General features: G+C 41.2%; 1 protein-coding gene across 4 annotated transcripts in view; it reads left to right on the forward strand.

The window, feature by feature from the left end:
- TPST1 (tyrosylprotein sulfotransferase 1) overlaps positions 1–25,662 on the forward strand; it is a 77,094-nt gene that overhangs the window by 23,198 nt on the left and 28,234 nt on the right. For all 4 annotated transcript variants that reach the window (XM_054714809.1, XM_008141513.3, XM_054714808.1 and 1 more), the window contains exon 2: positions 6,586–7,531. In XM_054714809.1, coding sequence (XP_054570784.1) covers positions 6,687–7,531 — 845 coding nt within the window. In that variant the 5' untranslated portion in view covers positions 6,586–6,686. The remainder of the gene's footprint in view (positions 1–6,585; positions 7,532–25,662) is intronic.

A 25,662-nucleotide genomic window follows, 5' to 3' on the forward strand; every position in this document is an offset into this window, starting at 1 on the left:
TAGAAAAACATGTTCTCATGTTTGTGCTCTGACCATGAGCTGACTTAAGGATTGATCTTACAACATGGGTTTATTTGCTGATTGGCAAAGCTATTCAGATTAACTCCTAGAAACATTAATTGGCAAGTTCAAGAGCTAGAAGTGAATAGAGAAACCAGCTATACAGGGTGAGGCAAACGTAGGTTTACAGTTGTGAGTACACAAAACACAGAGTTTATTCTTTTAGTATTACTTATTAATTATTGTATGATTTTCCATACAAATAACTGTAAACCTACTTTTGCCATACCCTGTAGATTGAACTTTAGACAGCAGGCAAAATGGCATTGGCTGTTGCTATTTGCAACATTAGCTGGCATCATAAATAGGCTTGGGAAGCAAGGAGCTAATGATTAATGAAAAAAGTTTTTAAGAGATCATTGCATTCCTATAATTTATCTTTTGCTGGAACATTTACCCAGCATCTCGTTGGACCTAGCACATGGCCACTTCCATGATTATAAAAGCACAATGCATGTGCTTGGACCTGTGTGTATGATTGAGTGTTGGACATGGTCTTGCTGACTACCAGACTCTGTACCTCTACTTTTGTTGAATGATGCTGTTTTTTTATTAAAAATGTTTATAAAATTTGCAAAGATGTAAGTATAAAAGTAAAATGTCAGCACTCTCTCATTCTGTAGAGCAGTATTTCTGGGAGTCTTCTATTTAGCTTGCTGGGAAAGGGCAGTGCTATTAATAGTGATTTCTCAGATATGTTTGTTATAGTGTTTCAATGCTTTTTCTTCCCCCTGGAGATAAAAATGAGACTAAACTTATAGTATTCCCTTCTGGCTCAGCCTCAGCTCTTTAAATGTCCCAGTTGAGAAAATATTTATACTGCTTGTCTGAAAATACAGTGAAATGGAGTTTAAAGTAATGGAACGAGGCCCCTGTGTGTGTGTTGTGTGTGCTCGCATGTATGCAATGCATGTGCATAGTGATTGAATATTTAAGGAAAATGGTTAGACCAGCTTTTCCTGTACAGTACCTCTTAAATTATAGGGCTAATTTTTTCAAGATTTTGAGAAGAATTAGTAAAAAGGTGTGTACCTGGAGTCCACAATAGAGTCCACAAGCTCCACAGCATCTCTCTTCTAGAGAAATGTACTTCCCAGTTTGGTTAGTTTACTGATGCTCTTTGAAGGCTCAGTGGACCTGGTGACCTGGTGCTCTGTTAAGCATGCTGTGCCGGCAAAGCTATTGTTCAAATGAACCCCTGGACACATGCTGTGGTAGGGGACAGGGACTTGGACAAGATCTGTGAGCCTCAGGAACTTAAAATATTTTCGGAGTAAGGAAAATATACATAATAAAAAGAAAAGTGACCTTTGAAGAACAGGTAAGATTTAGGGTGGTGGTGAGAACCTCAGTTTGTATATCTATAACAGGAGAACATTGGACCAAATGATTTGGAGGTCCCATTAGCACTCATGATCTATAATTCTGTGATTCTCCAAGTTTAGAAACATCCAAAGAGAGAATAGTAGGCTTCATAAGCTTAGTGAAAAGTAATGTGAATGTTTCTGGGGAAGCAAAAAATCCCCTTCTTTTTCTTTTTAATATCTCTTACAAGGCCTTTGACCACTGTCATACTTACTTTCAAACATCCTGAAGGACTATAGAAATACTCCCCCCGCTCAAATTGTGTTGGAGGGAGACAGTGTTTAAAATACAACTGATATTAAAACTTGAAAAAATCTCCCAAAATTGTGTTGATACAACTATCTAGTATGCTTATAAATACAGTAAGGTGTTCTTTTCCCCTAGATTATCCTCTAGTAAAGAGGGAGTTGCTTTCATTGAATCCTTATGGAACCTTTAGTGTTAAGAGATACCTCTCAATTACTTTGCACAACACTGTTTTGGAATGATGATATATTAGCCTGACCTCAGTGCTACTTTTGATGCCTATAAAGACTTCTTGATAGATCAAGAAACTCAAGAAAAAGAGACAGAAATTTAATACAGATTTAATGTTGGGTGTCTTAAAATAAGCTTTTTCAAGACCACCTTGAAAAACAGTTCCAGGCTTTGAGCAAAGAAATGATATTTTCTGACTTAGATTTTTAAAAGATCCCTCTGGATGTTGAATTTGAGAATAGACTTTAGGAGGGCATGAATAGAAGTAAGGATTCCTTTAGTAATCCTTGTGAGAGATGCCGTCATAGCTAGTGGAAGTGTTGAGAAGTGGTTTTGAAAGTAGAGCCAATAGATATTTTTGGTAAGATTTGAATGTTGGGTGTGAGAAAGAGATAAAATAAATATATATTAAATGCTTTGTAATCAAATATATCCCATACCTGTTCACCTAGCAGCTCCTCTTCTAAAAATTTAGTTTAAGAAAATAATCATGTGTGCCAAGATGTTTATACTAATACTAGAAGCCCGGTGCTTAGAATTCCATGAAATTCATGCATGGCAGGGGATTGTCCCTCAGCCCAGCCTGTACCCTCTCCAATCTGGGACTCCTAGAGGTATGTCCGACTGCCCGTTTAGGCCCGATCCCTAAACGGGCAGTCGGACATCCCTCTCACAATCCAGGACTGCTGGCTCCCAACTGCTTGCCTGCCTGCCTTCCTGATTGCCCCTAACCACTTCTGCCTGCCAACTTGATCACCCCCTAACCACTCCGCTGCCAGCCTGGTTAATGCTTAACTGCTCCCCTGCCAGCCTGTTTGCCCCCAACTTCCCTCCTCTGCCAGCCTGGTCACCCCTAACTGCACTCTCCTGCAGGGTTGATCACCTCCAACTGCCCTCCCTTGCAAGCCTGGTCCCTCACAACTGCCCTCCCTTGCAGGCCAGGTGCCTCCCAACTGCCCTCTCCTGCTGGCCATCTTGTAGTGGCCATCTTGTGTCCACATGGGGGCAAGATCTTTGACCACATGGGGCAGCTATATTGTGTGTTGCAGTGATGATCAATCTGTATATTACTCTTTTATTAGATAGGATAGAGGCCTGGTGCATGGGTGGGGGGCAGCTGGTTTGCCCTGAAGGGTGTCCCAGATCAGGGTGGGGTTCCCTTGGGGCATGGGGTGGCCTGAGCGCGGGGCCTGTGGTGGTTTGCAGGCCGGCCACGCCCCCTGGCAACCCAAGCAGAGGCCCTGGTATCTGGAATTTATTTTCCTTCTACAATTGAAACTTTGTAGCCTGGAGCGGAGCCAAGCCTGCTGCTCCCTCCGAGGCCGCAGCCATTTCTGTGGCAGTTAATTCACCTTCTACAATTGAAACTTTGTAGCCTTAAGCGGGTGAGAGGGTGTGCGGAAAGCTTTGCTTCCCCTGTTGCCGCCAGCAACCCTGGCCTGCTCTCTCAAGCTCCATTCTGCCGCTATTTGTTTGAATTTGTTTACGTTCTATAATTGAAACTTTGTAGCTTGAGTGGAAGCTTAGGCCTGCAAAGGCTATGGAAAGCTTGGCTTGCTCTGTTACCTGGGAAACCTTGCTCTCTGTGGCTATAGCCATCTTGGATGGGGTTAATTTGCATACTCGCCCTGATTGGCTGGTGGGCGTGGCTTGGCTGGTGGGCGTGGCTTATGTAGCAGAGTGATGTTAATTTGCATATTACCATTTTATTAGAGAGGATATTTCTCATAGTGTCATTTATAGTCATGAAAATTTAAAAACAAGTAAATAACAATAGAGAATTGGCCAAATAAACATTGGTAGGTCTTATCAGTAAAGTATTATGCATTAAACTGATTTACAAGTATGGTTCTGGACAAGGAAATACATTGATCATATATTTCCAGTTTTTGTATTTTATGTATTTTACTGGGAATTTGGGAGTATTTTAATGGGAAATTGTTATCAGATACTATTGGTTGCTGCTATAGTTGACTGGTGAATATTTTTTATGGTAATAATATCTTAAGTGTGTCTTCTATATGATGGATACAGTTTTCTGCATAGATATTTCAGTGCTATATTGCTACCAATTATCTTTTTTTTTTAAAGATATTTTTATTGATTTCAGAGAGGCAGGGAGAGGGAGGGAGATAGAAACATCAATGATGAGAGAGAATCATTGATTGGCTGCCTCCTGCATGCCCCCCACTGGAGATCAAGCCCGAAACCCAGGCATGTGCCCTTGACTGGAATCGAACCCAGGACCCTTCAGTCCTCAGTCCAATGCTCTATCCACTGAGCCAAACCAGCCAGGGCAACTACCAATTATCTTAATGCTTTTTTCTTTACAGTCTTTTCTTATTAAGCTGATCTTTTCATCTCAACCTATTATCACTTTGTGGTTCTTTGTTGCAGCTTTATAACAAAGTACAGTGCCTGGCACAATAATATGTGTTCAAATATGTGAGTAAAGGAATGAATATATAAGTAAACAGAAACCAGATCTTGGCTGGTGTATCCCACTGAGAATATCAAAATATTTTTCTAGGATTGTATTCTTTAAAAAACACACACAGCTGTATTGAGGTACAACTTATATACCATAAAACTTACCCATCATTAGGGTTCAATTCAATGATTTTTAGTAGATTTTAGAGAGTTTTGCAGCTATCACAACAGTCCAGGTTTAGAACATTTCCATCACTTCAGAGTCCCCTCATGCCTGTTTGTCACTGAATTTCTGCTTCCACGCCCTGCTTTCTGTCTCTGTAAATCTGCCTTGTATGTTCTTATTCAACATTTATCAATTTTTCAAATGTAAATGCTTCTTGGATTGTTGTATCCTCTGGTAGATTTTCAGAGGCCCGTGAAAGGGTTGCTTTGTCAATTTCATTCTACTTTATAAGGATTTTTGAGAAGAATTACCTACCTTCTCACGAGTCCATAACTACACATCCTGCCTCTCAGAATGTATTCCTTTGGTCATTTTCCCCAGGTATACTTACTGTGAGTCAGGGTGTGTGTGTGTGTGTGTGTGTGTGTGTGTGTGTGTGTGTGTACATTTATTTATATGTATATCTTATCCTATCTAATAAAGAGGGAATATGCAAATTGACCGTCACACAGTAACAAGATGGCTGCACCCACCACGGAGGCAGGGATTCAGTAACACAAGATGGCTGCACCCACAGCGGAGGCCGAGTTCCTGTAACGAGCCTTAACAAGCAATCAGCAGAGACCTTAGGCTGTGTGGTGCTGGGCCAAGGCTGGGGACCTGAGGCTGTGCCCCCCGCCTGGTGGGGCTTGACAGGGGACTTCAGGCTGCGCACCCACCCCAGCACTAGGCCGGGAGACCTCAGGCTGCACTCCCTGCCTGGCAGGGCTTGATGGGGGACCTCAGGCTGCATCCCCAGCCCTGGCACTAGGCCAGGGGACCTGAGGCCATACCCCACGCCCCAGCGCCAGGCTGTGGGACCTGAAGCCGTGCCCTACACCCAGCGGGGTTTGACAGGGGACCTCAGGCCATGCCCCCCACCCAGCACCAGGCAGGGGACCTCAGGCCATGCCCCCTGCCATGCGGGGCTTGATGGGGGACCTCAGGCCGCGCCCCCCACCCCTGCCCACGGGGCTTGATGGGGGAGCTCAGGCTGCACCTCCCAGCTCCGGCACTGGGCTGGAGGACCTGAGGCTGCGCCCCCTGGCCCAGGCCAGGGGACTTCAAGGCACGCCCCCCTCCTGGCGGGGCTTGATGGGGGTAGGGCCGGCTGGATCTGGATCTAGCCCAATGAGGGTGGGACTGGCTAGGTCTGGGTCTCGTGTGATTTTGAGGCACACGTGGGTGGGCGGGGACTTGACTCTTGTTCCCATGGCACGCCCCAGACTCTGACAGGAGGAAGATTTTCATATACATTTTACTAATTTTCTTTCATCTCTGATACTTCTATTATAGAGAAAGAGCAAATAGCAATATTAAAATATTTCCTCTAATTAATTTCCTTTTAATGTGCACGAATTTTGTGCACCGGCTGACTAGTTTTCTATAAGGCCTTTATAGCTTCCTCAGGTAGACTTAATTTGTTGCTTTTAATTCTACTTCCATTGTCTACTGTGCTTATTTCTACTAAGGCTCGGATCGCATTTTATTGTCATTGTTTGCATATCTGTCTATTCACAAGATTTTGTTTCCTGAGAGCATGGGTCACTGCACAGCTATCCTTTTCAAAGTTTATTCTTAGCCACGCCCAAGTATCTGTCCTGTAGTACCCAAATAAATAATTTATGGGATGAAAAACTGAATGTGTGTTAAAGATTTAGAAGTTGTATATTTTTTTTATAATTTCTCTTCGTAGTAGAATGTGGAGATAATGACTTTTGGGGGATGAATCAAATCTAAATACCAGACATGAGCCTTGGGTTAGACTCCAGATATACTTGGGCATACTGAATATTCACTTGATTCACTGATGGAAATAGTTTTATTGGATTTTTTATTTTGTGCATAGTTTTAGAATTGTCAGATTAAGAAGCTGTTTCTGATTGGAAATGTTGATTTATTTTTGCTTGCACTTTTGTATATTTGTGTTCTAAGAATATTAAAGGATCTAAGAGCTTCGGCTTCTTTCTAGCTAAAATGCTATCACTGTAACTGATGAATAATTTATAAACAATCTTAATAATATAACTGTTTCCTTTTCCTATTAGATGTTGATCATCTTTCTGGAAAAGAATCTCCATGGCCTGAACATTTTCTGGAAATAATTTTGAGCAAAATATCCATTTAATAAAAAGATAACCACATCAAGATGGTTGCAAAACTGAAGCAGAACTTACTATTGGCATGTCTGGTGATTAGTTCTGTGACTGTGTTTTACTTGGGCCAACACGCCATGGAATGCCATCACCGAATAGAGGAACGTAGTCAGCCTCTCAAACTGGAAAGCACAAAGATGACTGTGCGAACTGGCCTGGACATCAAAGCCAACAAAACCTTTGCCTATCACAAAGATATGCCTTTAATTTTTATTGGAGGTGTGCCTCGGAGTGGAACCACACTCATGAGGGCCATGTTAGATGCACATCCTGATATTCGCTGTGGAGAGGAAACCAGGGTCATTCCCCGAATCCTGGCCCTGAAGCAGATGTGGTCACGGTCGAGTAAAGAGAAAATACGCTTGGATGAGGCTGGTGTCACCGATGAAGTGCTGGATTCTGCCATGCAAGCCTTCTTACTAGAAATCATTGTTAAGCACGGGGAGCCAGCTCCTTATTTATGTAATAAAGATCCTTTTGCCCTGAAGTCCTTAACTTACCTTGCTAGATTATTTCCCAATGCCAAATTTCTCCTGATGGTCCGAGATGGCCGGGCGTCAGTACATTCAATGATTTCTCGAAAAGTTACTATAGCTGGGTTTGACCTGAACAGCTACAGGGACTGTTTGACCAAGTGGAATCGTGCCATAGAAACCATGTATAACCAGTGCATGGAGGTTGGCTATAAAAAATGCATGTTAGTTCACTATGAACAACTTGTCTTACATCCTGAACGGTGGATGCGAACACTCTTAAAGTTCCTCCATATTCCGTGGAACCACTCAGTATTACACCATGAAGAGATGATTGGGAAAGCTGGGGGAGTATCTCTGTCAAAGTGAGTAGATGTTACATTTTTATTTTGACCCTATATTCAGTTAATAAAGATGTATTTGTGCATGTACATATACTAGAGGCTCGGTGCATGAAATTCATGCATGGGTAGGGTTCCTAGGCCTGGCCGGCAATCAGGGTCAGTCAGGTTCCCCATCTTCCAGCCTCCCTGCCTCCTCCTTCCCTTGCTCCCTCAGCGCCCTGCCGCCGTTGATCCCCCGCCATGTTCTACACCTCATCCTGGTGGTCAGTGCATGTCACAGTAAGCAATTCAACTCCTGAACTCCCGGTCTTCCAGTCAAACTCCTGAGGTGACAATTTGCATATTAGCCTTTTATTATATGGGATGTATATGTATATATGTGTGTATATGTATGTGTGCATGCATATATATAAATTACAGACTTTTTCTTGAATAGATATAACTTCATCAATGAGTTTTAAAAAATAGCTTGTTCATTATAGACTCTTTCATTTACTTAATTCATTTGTTTATTTATGAACTAGAGGCCCAGTGCACGAATTCGTGTACCAGTGGGGTCCCTTGGTCTGGCCTGTAGGATCGGGCCAAAACCGGCTCTCTGACATCCCCCGAGAGGTCCTAGATTGTGAGAGGGTGCAGGCCAGGCCAAGGGACCCCACTGGTGCAAGATCAGGGCCGGGGAGATACGTGGGAGGTTGGCCAGTCAGGGAGGGACCGAGGGAGGACTCCTGGGTGTGTCCGGCCTGTCTCGTGCAGTCCTGATCAGCCGGACCCTAGCAGCAAGCTAATCTACTAGTCGGAGCATCTGTCCCCTGGTGGTCAGTACATGTCATAGCAGCTGGTCAACCAGTCGACTGTCTGCCTCCTATTAGTCAGTGCACATCATAGTGAGCAGTTAGTGGCCTTAGCATATCATTAGTATACTACGCTTTGCTTGGTTGAACGGCTGACCAGTCAACCAGACACTCAGCATATTAGGCTTTTATTATATAGGATTGTGGGGGTTTTTTATTCATTCAATGGAGGCAAAGCCAATTTATAGCAGCGAAAGGCCTTTTTGTGGACCTTAGGCTTTAATGCCCATCATTCAATCCAGTGGCTTCTCATTTCTGATTCCTAGGTATTTTTGTTAATAAGGATAGTTGGCTCTTGTGTAGATTAAGGTAAATATGAGGAAAAGCATCTACCATTTGGGGAGCATGTAGTAAATTCTGAGCATTTAGAAATTTTTAGTGGTAGATTTTTTAAAATAAATCTTTATTGTTCAGATTATTACAATTGTTTCTCCTTTCCTCCCCCCCATATCTCCCCTCATCCCAGTTCCCACACTTCCTTCTGCCCTTATCTCCCCTCCTTGCTATCCTTATCCATAGGTGTATGATATTGTCCATTCTCTTCCCGTACCCCCAACACAGACACCCCCTTCCCCTGAGAATTATCAATCCACTCCCATTCTATGCCCCTGATTCTATTATGTTCATCAGCCTATTCTGTTCTTCAGATTTTTAATTCACTTGACTTTTAGATTCACTTGTTGATAGGTATGTATTTGTTGTTCAATCTTTACTTTTTTTCTTCTTTTTCCTCCTTTTAAATAATACCTTTCAGCATTTCTTGTAATACTGGTTTGGTGGTGATGAATTCCTTTAGCTTTTTCTTATCTGTGAAGCTCTTTATCTGCCCTTCAATTCTGAATGATAACTTTGCTGGGTAGAGTAGTCTTGGTTGTAGGTTCTTGCTATTCATCACTTTGAATATTTCTTGCCATTCCCGTCTGGCCTGCATAGTTTCTGTTGAGAAATCAGCTGATAATCATATGGGTGTTCCCTTGTAAGTAACTAACTGTTTTTCTCTTGCTGCTTGTAAGATTCTCTCTTTGTCTTTTGCCCTTGGCATTTTAATTATGATGTGTCTTGGTGTGGTCCTCTTTGGATTTCTTTTGTTTGGGGTTCTGTGCGCTTCATGGACTTGTAAGTCTATTTCTTTTATCATGTGGGGGAAGTTTTCGTTCATTATTTCTTCAAATAGGTTTTCAGCGTCTTGCTCTCTCTCTTCTTCTGGCACCCCAAAAATTCGGATGCTGGTAAGCTTGAAGTTGTCCCAGAGGCTTTTTACACTATCTTCTACTTTCTGAATTTTCATCTCTTCTTGCTTTTCTGGAGGCGTGTCCTTTGCCTCTTTGTATTCCAAATCTTTGACTTGATTCTTGCGTTCCTCTAGTCAGCTGCTGGGTCTCTGTATAATATTTTTTATTTTAGTCAGTGTATGTTTCATTTCTAGTTGGACCTTTTTCATATCCTCGAGGGTCTCATTAAATTTATCGGCTTTTTCCATGAAATTCTTGAAAAACCTTATAACTGTGGTTTTGAACTCTATGTCCAGTCGTTTGTTCTCCTCCATTTCTTTTGTTTGGGATCTGTTTCCTTGCCTCCTCATTTTCATTTTTGCTGCTTCCCTGAGTTGGTAGGGTAGTTTTGTGTCCTATTGTGTCCTATTGGTTCAACGGGTCAGCCTCCCAGTTACCTGAGGTGGACACTCAAGGTGCACCCCTTTGTGGACTGTGTGTACAGCCTTGTTGTAGTTAAGTCTTGATTGTTGTTGGTATCACTGGGAGGACTTGACCTCCAGGCCAATTGGCTGTGAGGACCCGCTGTGTCTATAAAGGAAGAATTGCTGTGCCGGAGACATATTTATGGGCCAGGACTTGTTGCAGTAGGGCTTTGGCGCTCACTGAGTCTGCCTCTTGAATGTGTACCTTATGCGAGTGGTTGAAATCTGGTGTCGTCTCACACCGACCACTAGATGCCCTCGTTTCTGGGTCTCCAATGGGGTGCAGGTCAGCTACTGTCTGAGGCCACTCAGCAGGAGTTACAGCAAAAACTGCAGTTTTCTCCTCTTTGCTTGAGTGGTTTTGGAGCAGTCTGACTGGAGCTGCAGTTTATTTGGTTAAGCTGCCACAGGGCAGGCCATTTATATGCAAAAGCTGCTGTTTGGAGCCTGGGCGGGTTTGTAGAATGTGCGGGGTGGGTCTCAGGGCGGGGCGGGGTCTCAGGGCATCACTAGTCTAGGGCATGGCAAACAGCAATGGTTGCTAGTCTGCCTTTTCTGCCTTTCCCGTTTCCAAGTCCCTGCATCCCACGCTCCAGCGCAGTAAACACTGATTGCTGGGCACACCTCTGCAAGAAAGTCACTCTCACTTTCCGACCCGATGGCCGAGAGTCCAGCTTCTCCCCGTAGGTGTCTGGGTCCCCCGCGTGTCCCCAGAAACTGGATTTCAGAGTGATCGGGAGCTTATCTCCCTTTGGGTTGGAAAAAAAGCCGCGTGTCCCGTCGCCCGCCACCAGCCCGATTCACGCGCCTCCGTACCTCAGCCCTTCCGTGTTTGTTCTTTCTTTTTCCTTCTTAGTTGTAAATCTACCATTCAGCCAGCTTTCCTGTGGTTCTGGGTGGTAGACGCTTTGTCTTTTAGTTGTATTTTTGAAATTGTTGTGCGCGGCGGCAGTTTAGTTGTTTAACTTTGCTGCCATCTTGGTTCCTTCTATTAATCTATTTCTTAAACATTAAATAAAACAAAACCAGGCAGTAATCATTTGGAAGTTACAATATGGACAAATTTACAAGGATGAGAAACATTGTGGTATTTATGAGGAACTATAGGCAGTTTGGTGTTGCTACAGTTTATTTTCAGTCAGGAAGTAGTGGAAAATAAGACCTGAGAGAGTTGATGGGGACCAGGCTTTGAAAGACTTTATATTTTATGCTAAAGACCTTGAATTTTATCCTGTAGACTGGTTGCTTCATACTTCTCTTATTAGTGGGACACTTTTTTCAAATGAAATTTCATAAGAAATCTTGGTATTAAAGATGCTTAGACATGAGGTGGCTCTGGTTGAGGCAACATTTAATTTTGTTTGGAGCTAACAAAACTGAAGTGAAACTCATGGAATTATAAAACTTCTGTTTTGTTTTCAAAAGAAAAAACTGATTATGATAGCCTCTTAAAATTTATAGAAATAATAAAAATGTTAAGAGGTTGGGATTATAATGGTTTTTAAAAGACATGTAGTTTTAATAGGCATACATTTGACCTTTTAGTGTGTAAAATGTTAACCTAAAAAACCAAAGTGAAAGGTAACAAGAATTGCAATCTAGGGGCATAGATCGAGGCAGAAACCCAAATTGAGTCCCAATTTCAGGGTTAAGGCAAGGAGTTTCTATGAGAAAAAGGAGGGGAAATAATTACACAAATGGAAGAAAGAAATTTCCTTTGGTGCTGTCAACTAAGAGTAATTCTAGGAATCACTCTCCATGAATCTCAGTTCTACCCTCTAACTCTTAAGTGATCCTTTTTTTTTTTTTTTTTTTTGTCATGAAAGATAGTGTTACCAACCACTGTGGGTCACAGACCCAAAATTGTAGTTATTCTACCTAGTGTAGCTCACAACAATAGGATGAGACGGCATTCTGTAAAACAGGTCAGAAGCACTAATGTTTGGCCAAGGAATGGAGAAGGATGAGCGCATGCTATAAAAATCCCTTCTCCCCTATTCTGAGGAATTAGGAAAGTATTAAAGCCTGCGTGTGTGTGGAGGGAGGGACGTGAAAGGGGAGGCAGGCAGGTTCAGGGGTGAAGTGTGTAGTTTCCAAGGGAGCATGCACTGTTCTCAAACATGTTTGGAACATGCCTAACCATACATTGCCTGTCTTATTTTAATTTTAAATCTCTATTCTTGGGCATGATTTTTAGTATGCTAATGAAAAAAAGTTTTTCAAAAGGATGCTTGGGAGGGGGTTTTAGATGTCATTTTGGATCTTTCTGGTGCAAACAAGTTTCTTAGTTACGGTTCATGATTCCTTCCAGCAGGTTTACTAGTAGCTATCCCTGGAATTTCTAACTGTTTTTGACAAGTTCATGGGTTATCTTGGAGAGAATACAAGGAAGTCAGTAGAAGTTGAAAGATGAACTAATGATGTGTTGGCACAACCCAGTGGCAAGTGCATCTACATTTTATACTATTTCTTTCTCTCTCAGTCCAAGATGACAGTGTTGCTGCTGATAAACTTTTCTCAAAAAAAAAACTGTGTGGATTTTCTAAATCTCATTGGGATTCATTGGGATGGATAATAGTTTATGCCCACAAATCTCTTTGAAATAAACTCTATCTTACTTTGGGCTCCTGCTGAGATCGCCATAGGATGATGTGCTTAAACTTCCTAGAGGCCTTTTGGTGCAATTGAGAGGACCCGGGAGGCATACCCCTAATTTGTTTAAAGGATTCTTTGTATGACTGAATTATTGGGAGCCATTTTAGAAGCAATCTACCACAAAGATTAACTTTTATCTAATTGAAGTAGTCATATGATTTTTTTCTCCCTTAGGCTACTAATATTGTAAGTTACATTAATAGATTATCTCAGGGTCCACAGAGCTATAGTAATAACAAGAGTATGGTACTTGCATAAAACAGACACTCAGGCCAATGGGACAGACTAGAGAGCCCATAAATATCTCTATGTATATACAGTCAACTAATCTTTGACAGTAAGAATATACAATGGGGAAAGGATAGTCTCTTGAATAAATGGTGCTGGGAAACTTGGATATCCATATACAAAAAAATGAAATTAAACCCTAATCTTACACTATACACAGAAATCAACCTGAAGTGACTTAAACTTAACCATAAGACCTGAAACCATAAAACTCACAGAAGAATACATAGGGAAAAACTTCTTGACCAAGGAATGGAGAAGGATGGTCTTGGCAATGATTTTTACTAGTATATATGACACCAAAAGCACAGGCAGTGAAAGCAAAAGTAGCCATGGTGGACTACATAAGAGTAAACGTTTGTTCATAGGACTGGCTGGTGTGGCTCAGTGGTTGAGTGTCAACCTATGAACCAGAAGTTCATGGTTCGATTCCCAGTCAGGGCACATACCCCTGTTTTGGGCTTGATCCCCAGTAGGGGTCATGCAGGAAGCAGCCAATCAATAATTCTCATCATTGATGCTTCTTGTCTTTCCCTCTTCCTTCCTCTCTGAAATCAATAAAAATATATTTAAAAGCTTGTGCATAGCATCTACACTAATAAAAGAGAAACATGCAAATTGACCATCACTCCGCTACGCCCACCAGCCAATCAGAGTGAGTATGCAAATTAACCCAACAAAGATGGCAGTTAATTTGCATACGCAGGTGCAGAGCGAAAGACTGAAGACAGCTTAGAAGGAAGAGGGAGGGAAAGCGGAAAGCGGGGCGGCGGCAGGAGGGAAGCCTGCCTTGGTGGGCTTCGCTCCCTTCTCTGCTTTGCTCAGGCCGCAGGAAGCCCTATTCTTGCAGGAATCTTCCTGCAATGGGCCTCTAGTAGGAAATATTCAACAAAATGAAAAGGCACACTACAAAAGGGGTAAAATCATTTGCAAACCATGTGTGTAATAAGAGGTTAATACCCAGGCTATATAAGGAACTCATACAATTATAGAGCGAAAAACCCAAGTAACCCAATTAAAAATGGCAATGGATTTGAATAGACATTTCTCCAAAGAAAACTTACAAATGCCCAACAGGTAAATGAAAATTAGTGCTCAACATCACTAATCAGGGGAATGCAAATCAAAAGACAATGAGATAAAATCTCATACCAGTTCAGATAAAAAAGACCAGAGATAAAAGTGTTGTTGAGAATGTGGAGAAAGGGAACCTTCGTACACTGCTGATGGGAATGTAAATTGGTATAGCTATTATCTAAAATAGTATGGAATTTTTCCTCAAAAAAATTTAAAATAGAGTTATCATATAATTCAGCAATCCCATTCTGGGTATATATTTAAAGGAAATTAAATCAGTCTTTCAAAGAGGTATCTGTTCTCTCATATTCACTGAAGCTTTATTCACAATAGCCAAAATGTGGAAACAACCTAAGCATTGTTGACAGATGAATGGATACGGAAGATGTGGTATATATGCACAATGGGCTATTATTCAGCCTTATAAAGGAGGAAATCCTGTCATTTGTGAAAACAATGTATGAACCTGGAATACATTGTTAAGTGAAGGAAGCTAGACAGAAAAAGACAAATTATTTCATGATCCCACATGTATATGGAATCTTAAAAAAGTCAAATAAACAGAAGTAGAAAGTAGAATAGTGCTTACCAGGGCCAGGGAGTTGAGGGATATGATGTCTCAATGGTGTCATAAGTTATGTACACTTTTCTTCACCCCTGTTTCTCAGATTGAATAATAAATGAAATTTTCTACCCTTTGACCATCATCTCCCCAGTAGATGGTAGTCAAAGGGCAGAAAGCTTTCATTATGGAGAATGAATAAGTTCTTGAGATCTACATGGTGATTGTAGTTAATAATACTTCACATTTGCTAAAGAATGAATCTTCAGTGTTCTCACCACATACAAAAAAAGGGGGATGTGAATGTTAGCTTTACTGTAGTTATCATTTCACAATGTTCTGTATATTTAAAAACATTGTATACCTTAAATATATACATTTAAAAAAATAAAAAATAAAGCAAGGTATGAGAATAATGTCCTACCAATAGAGAATATCAATATCAAGATAGAACTATAATAACAAACTAGATGGAAATTCTGGAGTTGAAAAGTACAACTGAAATGAAAAATCCATTAGGTCCAAGAGGAGATTTGAACTGGAAGAAAAAGAAAGAAAACAAATATAGATAGCTCAATTGCTATTATCCAATCTGAGGAACAGGGGAGGAAAGGCATACAGAACTTATGAGATGTGTGGGACTTCATCGAGTGTACTAATCTATAATAATAAAAGCATAATATGCTAATTAGACCGGACGTCCTTCCAGACGAAGAAGGGGCTATGAGGGAAGCCTGGGTCCCGGGTGCCAGTGGGAAGCTGGTGCCAGCAGCCAGGGGAAGGAAGGCCTTCTCTTGCACGAATTTTGTGCATCGGGCCTCTAGTATACACATAATGGGAATTCTACAAGGAGAGGAGGAGCTATTGAATGGGACAGAAAGACTATTTGAAGAAATAATGGTTAAGCGCTAGCCAATTTGGCTCAGTGGATAGAGTGTTGGCCTGCAGACCAAAAGGGTCTCCAGTCAAGGGCACGTACCTCATTTGCAGGCTCCTCCCCAGCCTGGGCCTTGGTCTGGGCTTGTGCAGGAGGCAATCAATCGATGTGTTTCTCTCACATTGATGTTTCTCTCTCTTTCCCTCTCTTTTCCACTCTCCCTAAAAATCAGTGGAAAAATATGCTTGGGGGAGGATTAACAACAACAACAACTAAGTAAATAAATAAAATGCAAACCCACCTTTAAAAAAAGAAATTAAAGACCTAGTTTTAATGAAAAACATATTGACATATTCCAAAAGTTCAGTGAACTTCAAGTATGATAAAACCAAAGAGATCAACATCTAGACACATTATGATCAAACTGTAGAAAGATGATGAAGCTTTAAAGCAGTAAGAGAAAAGCAATAAGTGACATTCAAGGGACCTTCAGTAAGAGTAACAACTGCCTTTTCATTGGAAACCATGGATTCTGGAAGGCCACAGGATGACATATTCACAGTGCTAATTGGAGAAAAACCCAAGAATTCTATATTTGCCAAAACTGTCCTTCAGAAATAAAAGAAAACGAGATGATCCTCATAAAAATTGGGAGAATTCAACAGCAGCCTCCAACAGATGCTAACAGGAATCCTTCAGGCTGAAATGAAAAAAACACTAGATTTTAACCCATATAAAAATGTTTTTAAAGGGCAAAGCCAATGATATAGGTTGACTCAGGACTGTCTTAGTCGGTCCCTAGACAGAGGAGGGCTTCCAAAGATCACTTGCTTTAAGAAGGTAATGATAGAACCACACTTCTCTCTTCTCTGCTTTTGAGGAGTCTTGCCCCATTTCCTTCATTCAATATATAATTTTTGAATAGATCAATGGAGTGAAATCTTTTCACCATTCTAATTCTGAGTAAATAAGTAAGTAAGTAAGTAAATAAAAGAGTAGGTTTTCCTGGTCGGCTTGGCTCAGTGATTGAGCATCAACCTATAAACCAGGAGGTCATGGTTAGATTCCTGGTCAGGGCACATGCCTGGATTGTGGGCTCAATCCCCGGTAGGGGACATGCAGGAGGCAGCCGATCAATGATTTTTTCTTATCGTTGATGTTTCTATCTCTCTCTCCTCTTTCTTCCTCTCTGAAATCAATAAAAATATATTTTTTAAAAAGACTAGGCTTAATATTACTAGTCAACAGGAAATGAAAATTAAAACCATAATGGACAGAGCATTGGCCTGCAGACTGAAAAATCCTGGGTTTTATTCCAGTCAAGGGCACATGCCTGGATTGCAGGCTCAATCCCCAGTAGGGGGCATGCAGGAGGCAGCCAATCAGTGATTCTCATCATTGATGTTTCAATCTCTCTCTCCCTCTCCCTTCCTCTCTAAAATCAATAAAAATATTTTTTTTAAAAACCATAGTGAGATACCCCTACATTTCCACCAAAATGGTTAATATTGAATGGATGAACAAACAGTGTTGGCAGGGATATAAGCAAGTGGCACTCTTAATGTTGGTGCGAGTGTAAACTAGTATAGCCACTTGGTGAAACTACTTGTTATAGCTACTTGGCAAAAACATATGCCTATCTTATGACCAATCCAATATACTCTTGAGTATGTATATATGCAACAGAAAGAAGTTATACACATGATGAAATTATACCAAAAGACTTACACAAAAATATTTATAGCAGTACTATTTATAATAGCCAAAAGCTGGAAACAAATCCAAATGTTCACCAACATGGGAATGGATAATGTAATATATTCATATGATGAGATACTACTCAGCAATAAAAAAGGACAAACTACTGATACAACATGATTGAATCGCACAAATACTATCCCTTGCATAAAAATCCAGACACAAACGAGTATATAATCTAAGTTTCCATGTATATGAAGTTCAAAAGTAGGTAAAACTGACATAGTAGTAGTTAGAATAGTGGTTATCTTTGGGGGTACTGACTGGGATGCAACACAAAGGAGCCACTTTGGAGGCTAGAAATGTTCTCTGTCTTCTGGGTGGTAGTTACGTGGGTATAGACATAAAAATTTGAGTGAAACACTTAAAAAAAGTTGCTGCTCTTGAAGGTCTTCTGTACTCTATATTATAAAAGATAGGTTAAGATCTCAAAGAAATATACTGTATATCTTTACGAGAGGCCCGATGCACAAATTCATGCATGGGTGGGGTCCCTTGTCCTGGCCGGCAATCGGGATCATGGAAGGTTGGCCGGCCATGGGAGGTTGGCTGTGGGAGTGCACTGACCACTAGGGGGCAGCTCCTGAGTTGAGCGTCTACCCCCTGGTGGTCAGTGCACGTCATAGCAACCAGTTGACTGGGTGTTAGGTTGTTCGGTCACTTAGGCTTTTATATATAAAGATTGCTCTATCAATGTTTAAATCAGAGATAAATAATACTATGCAGTCATTCTGGAAGGAAATTCAACCAAGTTTCATTATTTGAAACTGCTAAAAGCCTTCAGGTATAACATGTTAAAATGATTTACCTTTGAGTAAAAACATAACTAGGTCTGACAATGAATCTGCTGATTACACTATTTGATTTTAGGTAATATTTAAATAATTTGTCACAAATGATATTTTTGAAGTCTATAATGGATTAAGGGCAATTATTAGCAACATTAAAGCAGCTTGGTTCTCTTATTTCCCACTGGAGGATCAAGGCAGAATGAGCAAGTGAGAAAACTTTTGAGAAATTGAAGTGCCAGTGTTTTTATAACTACTTGTAGGCCACAAAAACCAAATGAAATCTGTTCCTTGCAAAGAATGCAAGGGCTGGTCAAATGCCAAGATGTTGCTACACAGAGAAAATAAAACGAGAGACAAAACCACAACAGAGCTGCTTTCATCCCAGAATGTTCAAGGAACTGAAGAATAAGGACTGGGACATGACCAGGGCACAGAGGAGAGGAAAGTTAATCAGGGAGGAGAGGGATTTTTTTTTCTTGACTTTGTACTAGCTATTAATCTAAAGCTAGAAATGTTGATTTTTATCTGAAAAATTAGAAACAGATTTCTCCAGTTTCTTCATTTATTCAACAAATATTTATTGAGCTTCTGTTATGTGCTTGGCACCATTGTAGGCACTCGTGATAGAGCAGTGAACAAAAGAGACAAAAATTCCTGCCTTTGTGGGACAAGTATTAAAGGTGGGAGTGGAGCAGGAATGTGCGCACACATTCTACATGTTGCAGTGAGTTTACATTAAGTAGCTACTTTTTTTAAAAAATATATTTTTTATTGATTTTTTTACAGAGAGGAAGAGAGAGGGATAGAGAGTTAGAAACATCAATGATAGAGAAACATCGATCAGCTGCCTCCTGCACACCCCCCACTGGGGATGTGCCCGCAACCAAGGTACATGCCCTTGACCGGAATCGAACCTGGGACCTTTCAGTCCACAGGCCTACGCTCTATCCACTGAGCCAAACCGGTTTCGGCTTAAGTAGCTACTTTTCTTGTTTAGCCATACTTTAACCTTCACTGCACATACCTTCTGGAACCTCCCGTTTAATGCTGCTAGTGAAGCTCCATTACCCTTTCTAATGAGACCCTTCGCGCTCCTTTAATAATAAATCCTCCTTGCATGTGAATCAAGATTGATCTGTCTTGATAAGTCAGAAAAAAAAAAGAGTAAGAAATAGGCCCAAATAAAAAGGAATTTAGGACAATGGAATTTTACACAAAGTAGTAATAGGATTCTTTTTTAAATTTTTAAAAAATTAATTGATTACAGAGAGAAACATCAATTTGTTGTTCCACTTAGTTATGCATTCATTGATTGGTTTTTGTATTTGCCCTGACTGGGGATCAAACCCACAACCTTGATGTATTAGGACAATGTTCTAATCAACTGAGCTACCCAGCCAGGGCCAAGAATCATAGGATTCTAACATCAATGCAGTTAAAAGCTGAAATTAATAAAATAGGTAAAAATAGTAGAAAGAGCCAAAACCGGTTTGGCTCAGTGGATAAAAATAGTAGAAAGATAAATAAAAACCAAAATTGGTGATTTAAGATGATCAATAAAAAGGTAATGTATATCACATACTGTATATAATAGTGATAGTCACAGATTGAAATTAAAATAATTCTATGATAATACTACATGAAAGTACATCCTATCTAATAAAAGAGTAATATGCAAATTGACCGTACCTCCGATACACCCACCAGCCAATCAGGAGCAAATATGCAAATAAACCCAACCAAGATGGCTGCAGCCACAGAGAGCAGGAGGGAGGCTTGGGTTTCCCTGACAATGGAGGAAGCTAAGCTTTCCACCTGCCCTTGCCGGCCCAGGCCTCCACTCAATGCTACAAAGTTTCAATGATAGAAGATAAATAAATCCCAACAAAAATGGCAGCAGCCATGGAGCTGGAGAGAGCAGGAGGCTAGGGTTGCCCCTGGCAATGGAGGAAGCCAAGCTTCTTCAGCCTTGGCCTGTCTTGGCCTCCACTTAAGGCTACAAAGTTTCGATTATAGAAGATAAATAAATCTAAACAGAAATGATTGCTGCCATGGAGCGAGCAGAAGGCTTGGCTCCACTCAAGGCTACAAAGTTTCAATTGTAGAAGATAAATAAATTCCAGATACCAGGGCCTCCGCTTGGGTCACCAGGGGGGCATGGCCGGCCTGCAAACCACCACAGGCCCCTTGCCCAGGCCGCCCCACACCCCAAGGGAACCCCCACCCTGATCTGGGACACCCTTCAGGGCAAACCAGCTGCCCCCCACCCATGCACCAGGCCTCTATCCTATCTAATAAAAGAGTAATATGCAGATTGACCATCACTCCAACACACAAGATGGCTGCCCCCATGTGGTCAAAGATCCTGCCCCCATGTGGACACAAGATGGCCACCACAAGATGGCCAGCAGGGGAGGGTAGTTGGGAGGGACCAGGCCTGCAAGGGAGGGCAGTTGTGGGCAATCAGGCCAGCAGGAGAGGGCAGTTGGGAAGGACCAGGCCAGCAGAGGAGGGAAGTTGGGGGTAACCGGGCCTGCAGGGAAGGGCAGTTGGGGGGGACCCAGGCTGGCATTATGATTCTCACCTGTGGTTTGGCAGCCGGCCTAGCTGTAAGTGTTCAATTAAGACTCATGGAAGATCCATGCTTTTAAAATGGGAGGATTATATTCATCTCAGTCATTCCAGACCTTGGCAGTAAGGGGTGACCAGGCCGGCAGGGGGCAGTTAGGGGCGACCAGGGCAGCGGAGGTAGGCAGCTGGGGGCAACCAGGCCAGCACGGGGGACAGTTAGGGGTGATCAGGCAGTCAGGCAGGTGAGCAGTTAGGAGCCAATGTTCCCAGATTGTGAGAGGGATGTCTGATTGCCGGTTTAGACCCCCAGGATCGGGCCTAAACTGGCAATCGGACATCCCCCAAGGGGTCCTTGATTGGAGAGGGTGCAGGCTGGGCTGAGGGGACCTAAACCCCTCCCATTCTCCCCCCGCATGAATTTCATGCACCAGGCCTCTAGTTAAAAATAATTTGATGTTGTAAGTTTCTCTGAATCAGTTTCTTTCTTTATCATGTTCTTTTTGTTGTTGGTGTTAATCCTTACCTGAGGACATTTTCCCATTGATTTTTAGAGTGAGTGGAAGGAAGGGGGAGAGACACAGAGAGAAACCTCAATGTGAGAAAGATACATCAAGTGATTGCCTCCCACACTCACCCCTGACCAGGGCCAAGAGTAAAGCATGCAACAGAGGTACATGGTCTTGACCAGAACTGAACCCGTGACCACCCTTCAGTCTCGGGCCGATGCTCTATCCATTGAGCCAAACCAGCCAGAGGTATCAGATTCTTTAATTTTAGAAGTGTCTGGGTCATTTAGCCTGTAAAGTTATTTACAAACTTAATTTAGCTGATTGCAAAATTTTTGCAATTAAACTGCTGACTGTCCATGTATTCTTTTGAATTCTGTACTTCATGAATCCAGAGAATTAATCAGACTCAAGATTCGACTTGGCAAGGCTGTCCTTTTTGTGTAGTCTTTCTTTTTGTGATTTTGGCAGCCATGATCCTTGGTGCCTAGATTCATCAATTTGTTGGATCCTACATTTTGATATTCTAATCCAATTTCCTTTCTATATATTAGTTGGAAAACTTTTATAAAGTGATACTCCCTGCATCTACTATTTAGTACCCAGATTTACTGTTCACATAGGAAAATCGAATGATAAATACTGGTAAATACTTGATTCTTGTTCTTTACTTGGTAGTTTTCAAAATAATGAGTTGGTTCCTTATCATATCTTCCCAAGAGACATGATATGACTTGTGTTTTTAAAGGCTGTATCTGGCTTACGTACTGAGAGTAGACCACAAGGATACCAAGGAAGAAGTAGGGAGACTATTAGAAGAATATTGTAGAAATCAAGGCAAGAGATAATATTGGCTTGGATAATATTGGAATGGCAGTGGAGTTCATGAGAAGTGATGACATTTGAATATATTTTGAGGTATAGTTGATAAGATTTTTGATGGATTGGATGTGGAATATGAGAAAAAGAGAGTAGTCAAAAGACAATTCCAGTTTTATTTTGTTTAATCCTACACATGAAGAATGAATTTGTTTTCAACTGAGATCGGAGGGGCTACGAAAATAGTAGATTTGGGGGAAGATCAGGAGTTTAGTTTGGACTATGTTGAGCTTCAGATATACTTATTAGACTTCTGAGTGACTAAGAAAATAAAAATCACACTTAGTCATATCACTGTCATTGTTAGCATTTTGGTATAATTCTATGCATATATATATATATATATGTATATATACATACATATATATATATATATATAATTCATATACAACCCATTTTTACAAAATTGAATTTCTGTTGTATGTACATTTTTAGATCCTTTTTCATAAGACAAAACGAGCATTTTCTAGAAGTGAAATAATCTTTGAAAACCTGATATAATGGTATTTCATCTTTAGCTTTACTGTAATAACTCTAGCCATATAGAATATGCCCTCTTTTACACATGCCTTTTTGCATGTCCATTCTGGTCCTGATGCTTTAGTGCAGAGGATTTGGTTTCCTGTAGTTACTGTGTATTATGATTCACACCTGTGGTTTGGCAGCCGGCCTAGCTGTAAGTGTTCAATTAAGACTCATGGAAGATCCATGCTTTTAAAATGAGTGTCTTGGAGGATTATATTCATCTCAGTCATTCCAGACCTTGGCATTGTCCCCATTCTCCGAGGAGGAGTGCCTTCTGCTATGAATGCTACAGTGGGAAGGAAGCCTGGGCACTTACAATGGGGGAGAACCTACAGATTCCCAGGTGCCTGCAGTGCTGTGCCTGGGCTGTAGATTTTGAAACATACCAGCCTGTCATGTTTTAAGGTCCCAGGGAGACTCAAAGATACTGGAATGGTGACTAGTTTATACCCTAGTACACTTCAGACCTAAGTGTTGGTTAATTTCTGGAAGGACCAAAGGAATAAGAGAGATTTGATGAGCTCCATCCAGCCTGCAGGTTGTTGTCTAAAAAGAAAATCAGGCTCTCTGGGCCAGGCTCATTTCTTTCTAATCACTGTATCCTTTTGAATACAGAATGGCAAACTTGTTCTGTAAAGGGTCAGATATTTTTGGCTTTACAGGCCACATGATTTCTGCCGTAACTGTTCAGCTCTGATATTGTAGAACAAAAGCAACCGTAGACAGTGCAGAAACAAGTAGGTGTGGCTGTTTTCCTGTAAATCTTAATTTATTAATCAGGCAGCAGACAAGATTTGAGTCATAGTTTCCCAATCTCTGCATTTGAACAATCTTTTTGAAACTGTGTTTCTACCTGCTAGTGGTCAATATCCCCAGTCACTGAGGATCAGTTTTCTTAGATCACAAAGTGAGATCACACAGGCCCAACTTCCAGGTCTGTATTATCCCAACTACATCTTGCTTCCTCTTAGAAAAAGCCAAGCTAAGTAACTAGAACCCATGGGAAGAGAGGAAAGGTGAGCCCAAAGAATTGATTTGGAACTCAGCTCTTAAGAGTAGAAAGTTTGGCCCAGCCAGTGTGGGTCAGTAGTTGAGCGTCAACCCATGAACCAAGAGGTCTATGGTTCTATTCCCAGTCAGGGCACAAGTCTGGGGTTGCGGGCTTGATCCCCAGTAGGGGTGTGCAAGAGGCAGCCAGTGGAAGAGAGATGTTTCTATCTCTTTATTCCTCTCCCTCTCTCTCTAAAATCAATAAAAACGTATTTTTAAAAAAGAGTAGGAAAGTTCCTGTGGTTCACCAACAGACAATGACCTCCTGAAGGATTGCTTTTTATTTTCTACTAGAGGCCCAGTGCATGAAAATTCGTACACTGGGGGGAGGGGGTCCCTCAGCCCATTCTGCGCTCTCTCACAGTCTAGGACCCCTCAGGGGATGCCCACCTGCCAGCTTAGGCCTGCAGGATTGGGCCTAAGCTGGCAGTCAGACATCCCTCTGGCAGCCTGGGAGCCCTTGGGGGATGTCCGACTAAAGGCTTAGGCTAAGGTGACCAGATTTTAACATTGGTAAAGTGGGACACCATTGACGGGGGCGGGGAGGAGGATGGGGAGGTTCTTGATGAAAAATTTGGTCTATATGGAGCAACAAAAATTTTCATAGAACGCAAAAATAGTATTGTAATATATTTTTTTAAATTTCAACATAAGTACAATTTACAAATATAATAAATAAAAAATTATGTATAGTATTATTTAATTCTTTGGCATATTTCTCATTTGAGTGAATTTTTTTAGTAGATTGCTGTCGTTGTTTAAAAGGTCATGAATTTGCCATAACATAAGTCGTAAGTGTCACTTTCAAGGCCGGCGCTAGACTTTTTGCTGCCACTATAAAATATAAATAATACGAGTACTGTCTGCTAAATTCAAGAAAATTTATGTATTTATGAAATAAATAAATAAATTACTTACCTAAATTATCTGAATAGCTGATTTGTAATGACATCACTTGTTTAACTAGCTTACTAGCACGCAGTACGATGTGTATCATCTGAGACACAGTTACAAAATGTTTTCGTCGTTGCCAATCCCAAAAAATGCCATTGTTCATTAAGTCCAAACAATGGTGGTCGAATTCCAACAACTGATCAACAATGCGAACTTTGATAAGCAGTTCTCGATAATCAGTTCTCAACAATTATTTGTTATTATTAAAGTTTAACATTATAAAATTAACAAAAATAATATAAAACTCATATCCTGGCTAAACAGCCACATGGCCGCCGAAACCGTATATTCCCTTCCCGTTCTCCTGCCATTCCCTAGCTTGTCGTGCATTCTTTCCAAAAATCGGGACTTTTTTAAAACGCCGCGGGACGTGGGACAAATTGTTAAAAATTGGGACTGTCCCGCCAAAAGCGGGACGTCTGGTCACCTTAGCTTAGGCCCACTCCCCGGTAGTTGGACATCCTTAGTGTCCGACTATGAGCCAGCTTCTGGCTGAACAGCGCTCCCCCTGTGGAAGTGCACAGACCACCAGAGGGCAGCTCCTGCTTTGAGTGTCTGCCCCCTGGTGGTCAGTGCACATTATAGCAACGGGTTGTTCTCGGTCATTCTGCCGTTAATATCAATTTGTATATTACCTCTTTATTATATAGGATTTCATTTTATTTTACTTATCCATCCTTATAGACCAACAGATACCTTTCTTGAACCTGATAAATGCAAAGTAAACACTTTCCCCCTCACACTCCTCACCCAAGTAGCCTCAGTACATCCTTTACTCTCATGTGCCATTCTTAGATCAGGGTTGACACTTTTTTTCTGTAAAAGTAAATCTTTTAGGTTTTGGGAACCATAGGGTCTTTCAACTACTAAACTCTGTCATTGCAGACAAGAGCAGCCATAGACAGTATGTAAACACACGAGCGTGGCTGTGTTCCAATAAAACTTTATGACATTGAAATTTCATGTTATGTGATTCATGTGTTATAAAATATTATTCTTTTTATTAAAAAAAAAAACTACTTAAAAATGTAAAGGCCATTCTTACTCCAAGGCCAGACAGGCAGTGGGACTAGATTTGGCCTGTAACTCATAGATTGCTAACTCTTGCC

This window comes from Eptesicus fuscus, chromosome 4 (assembly GCF_027574615.1).
Source record: "Eptesicus fuscus isolate TK198812 chromosome 4, DD_ASM_mEF_20220401, whole genome shotgun sequence".
Classification (NCBI taxonomy): Eukaryota; Metazoa; Chordata; class Mammalia; order Chiroptera; family Vespertilionidae; genus Eptesicus; species Eptesicus fuscus.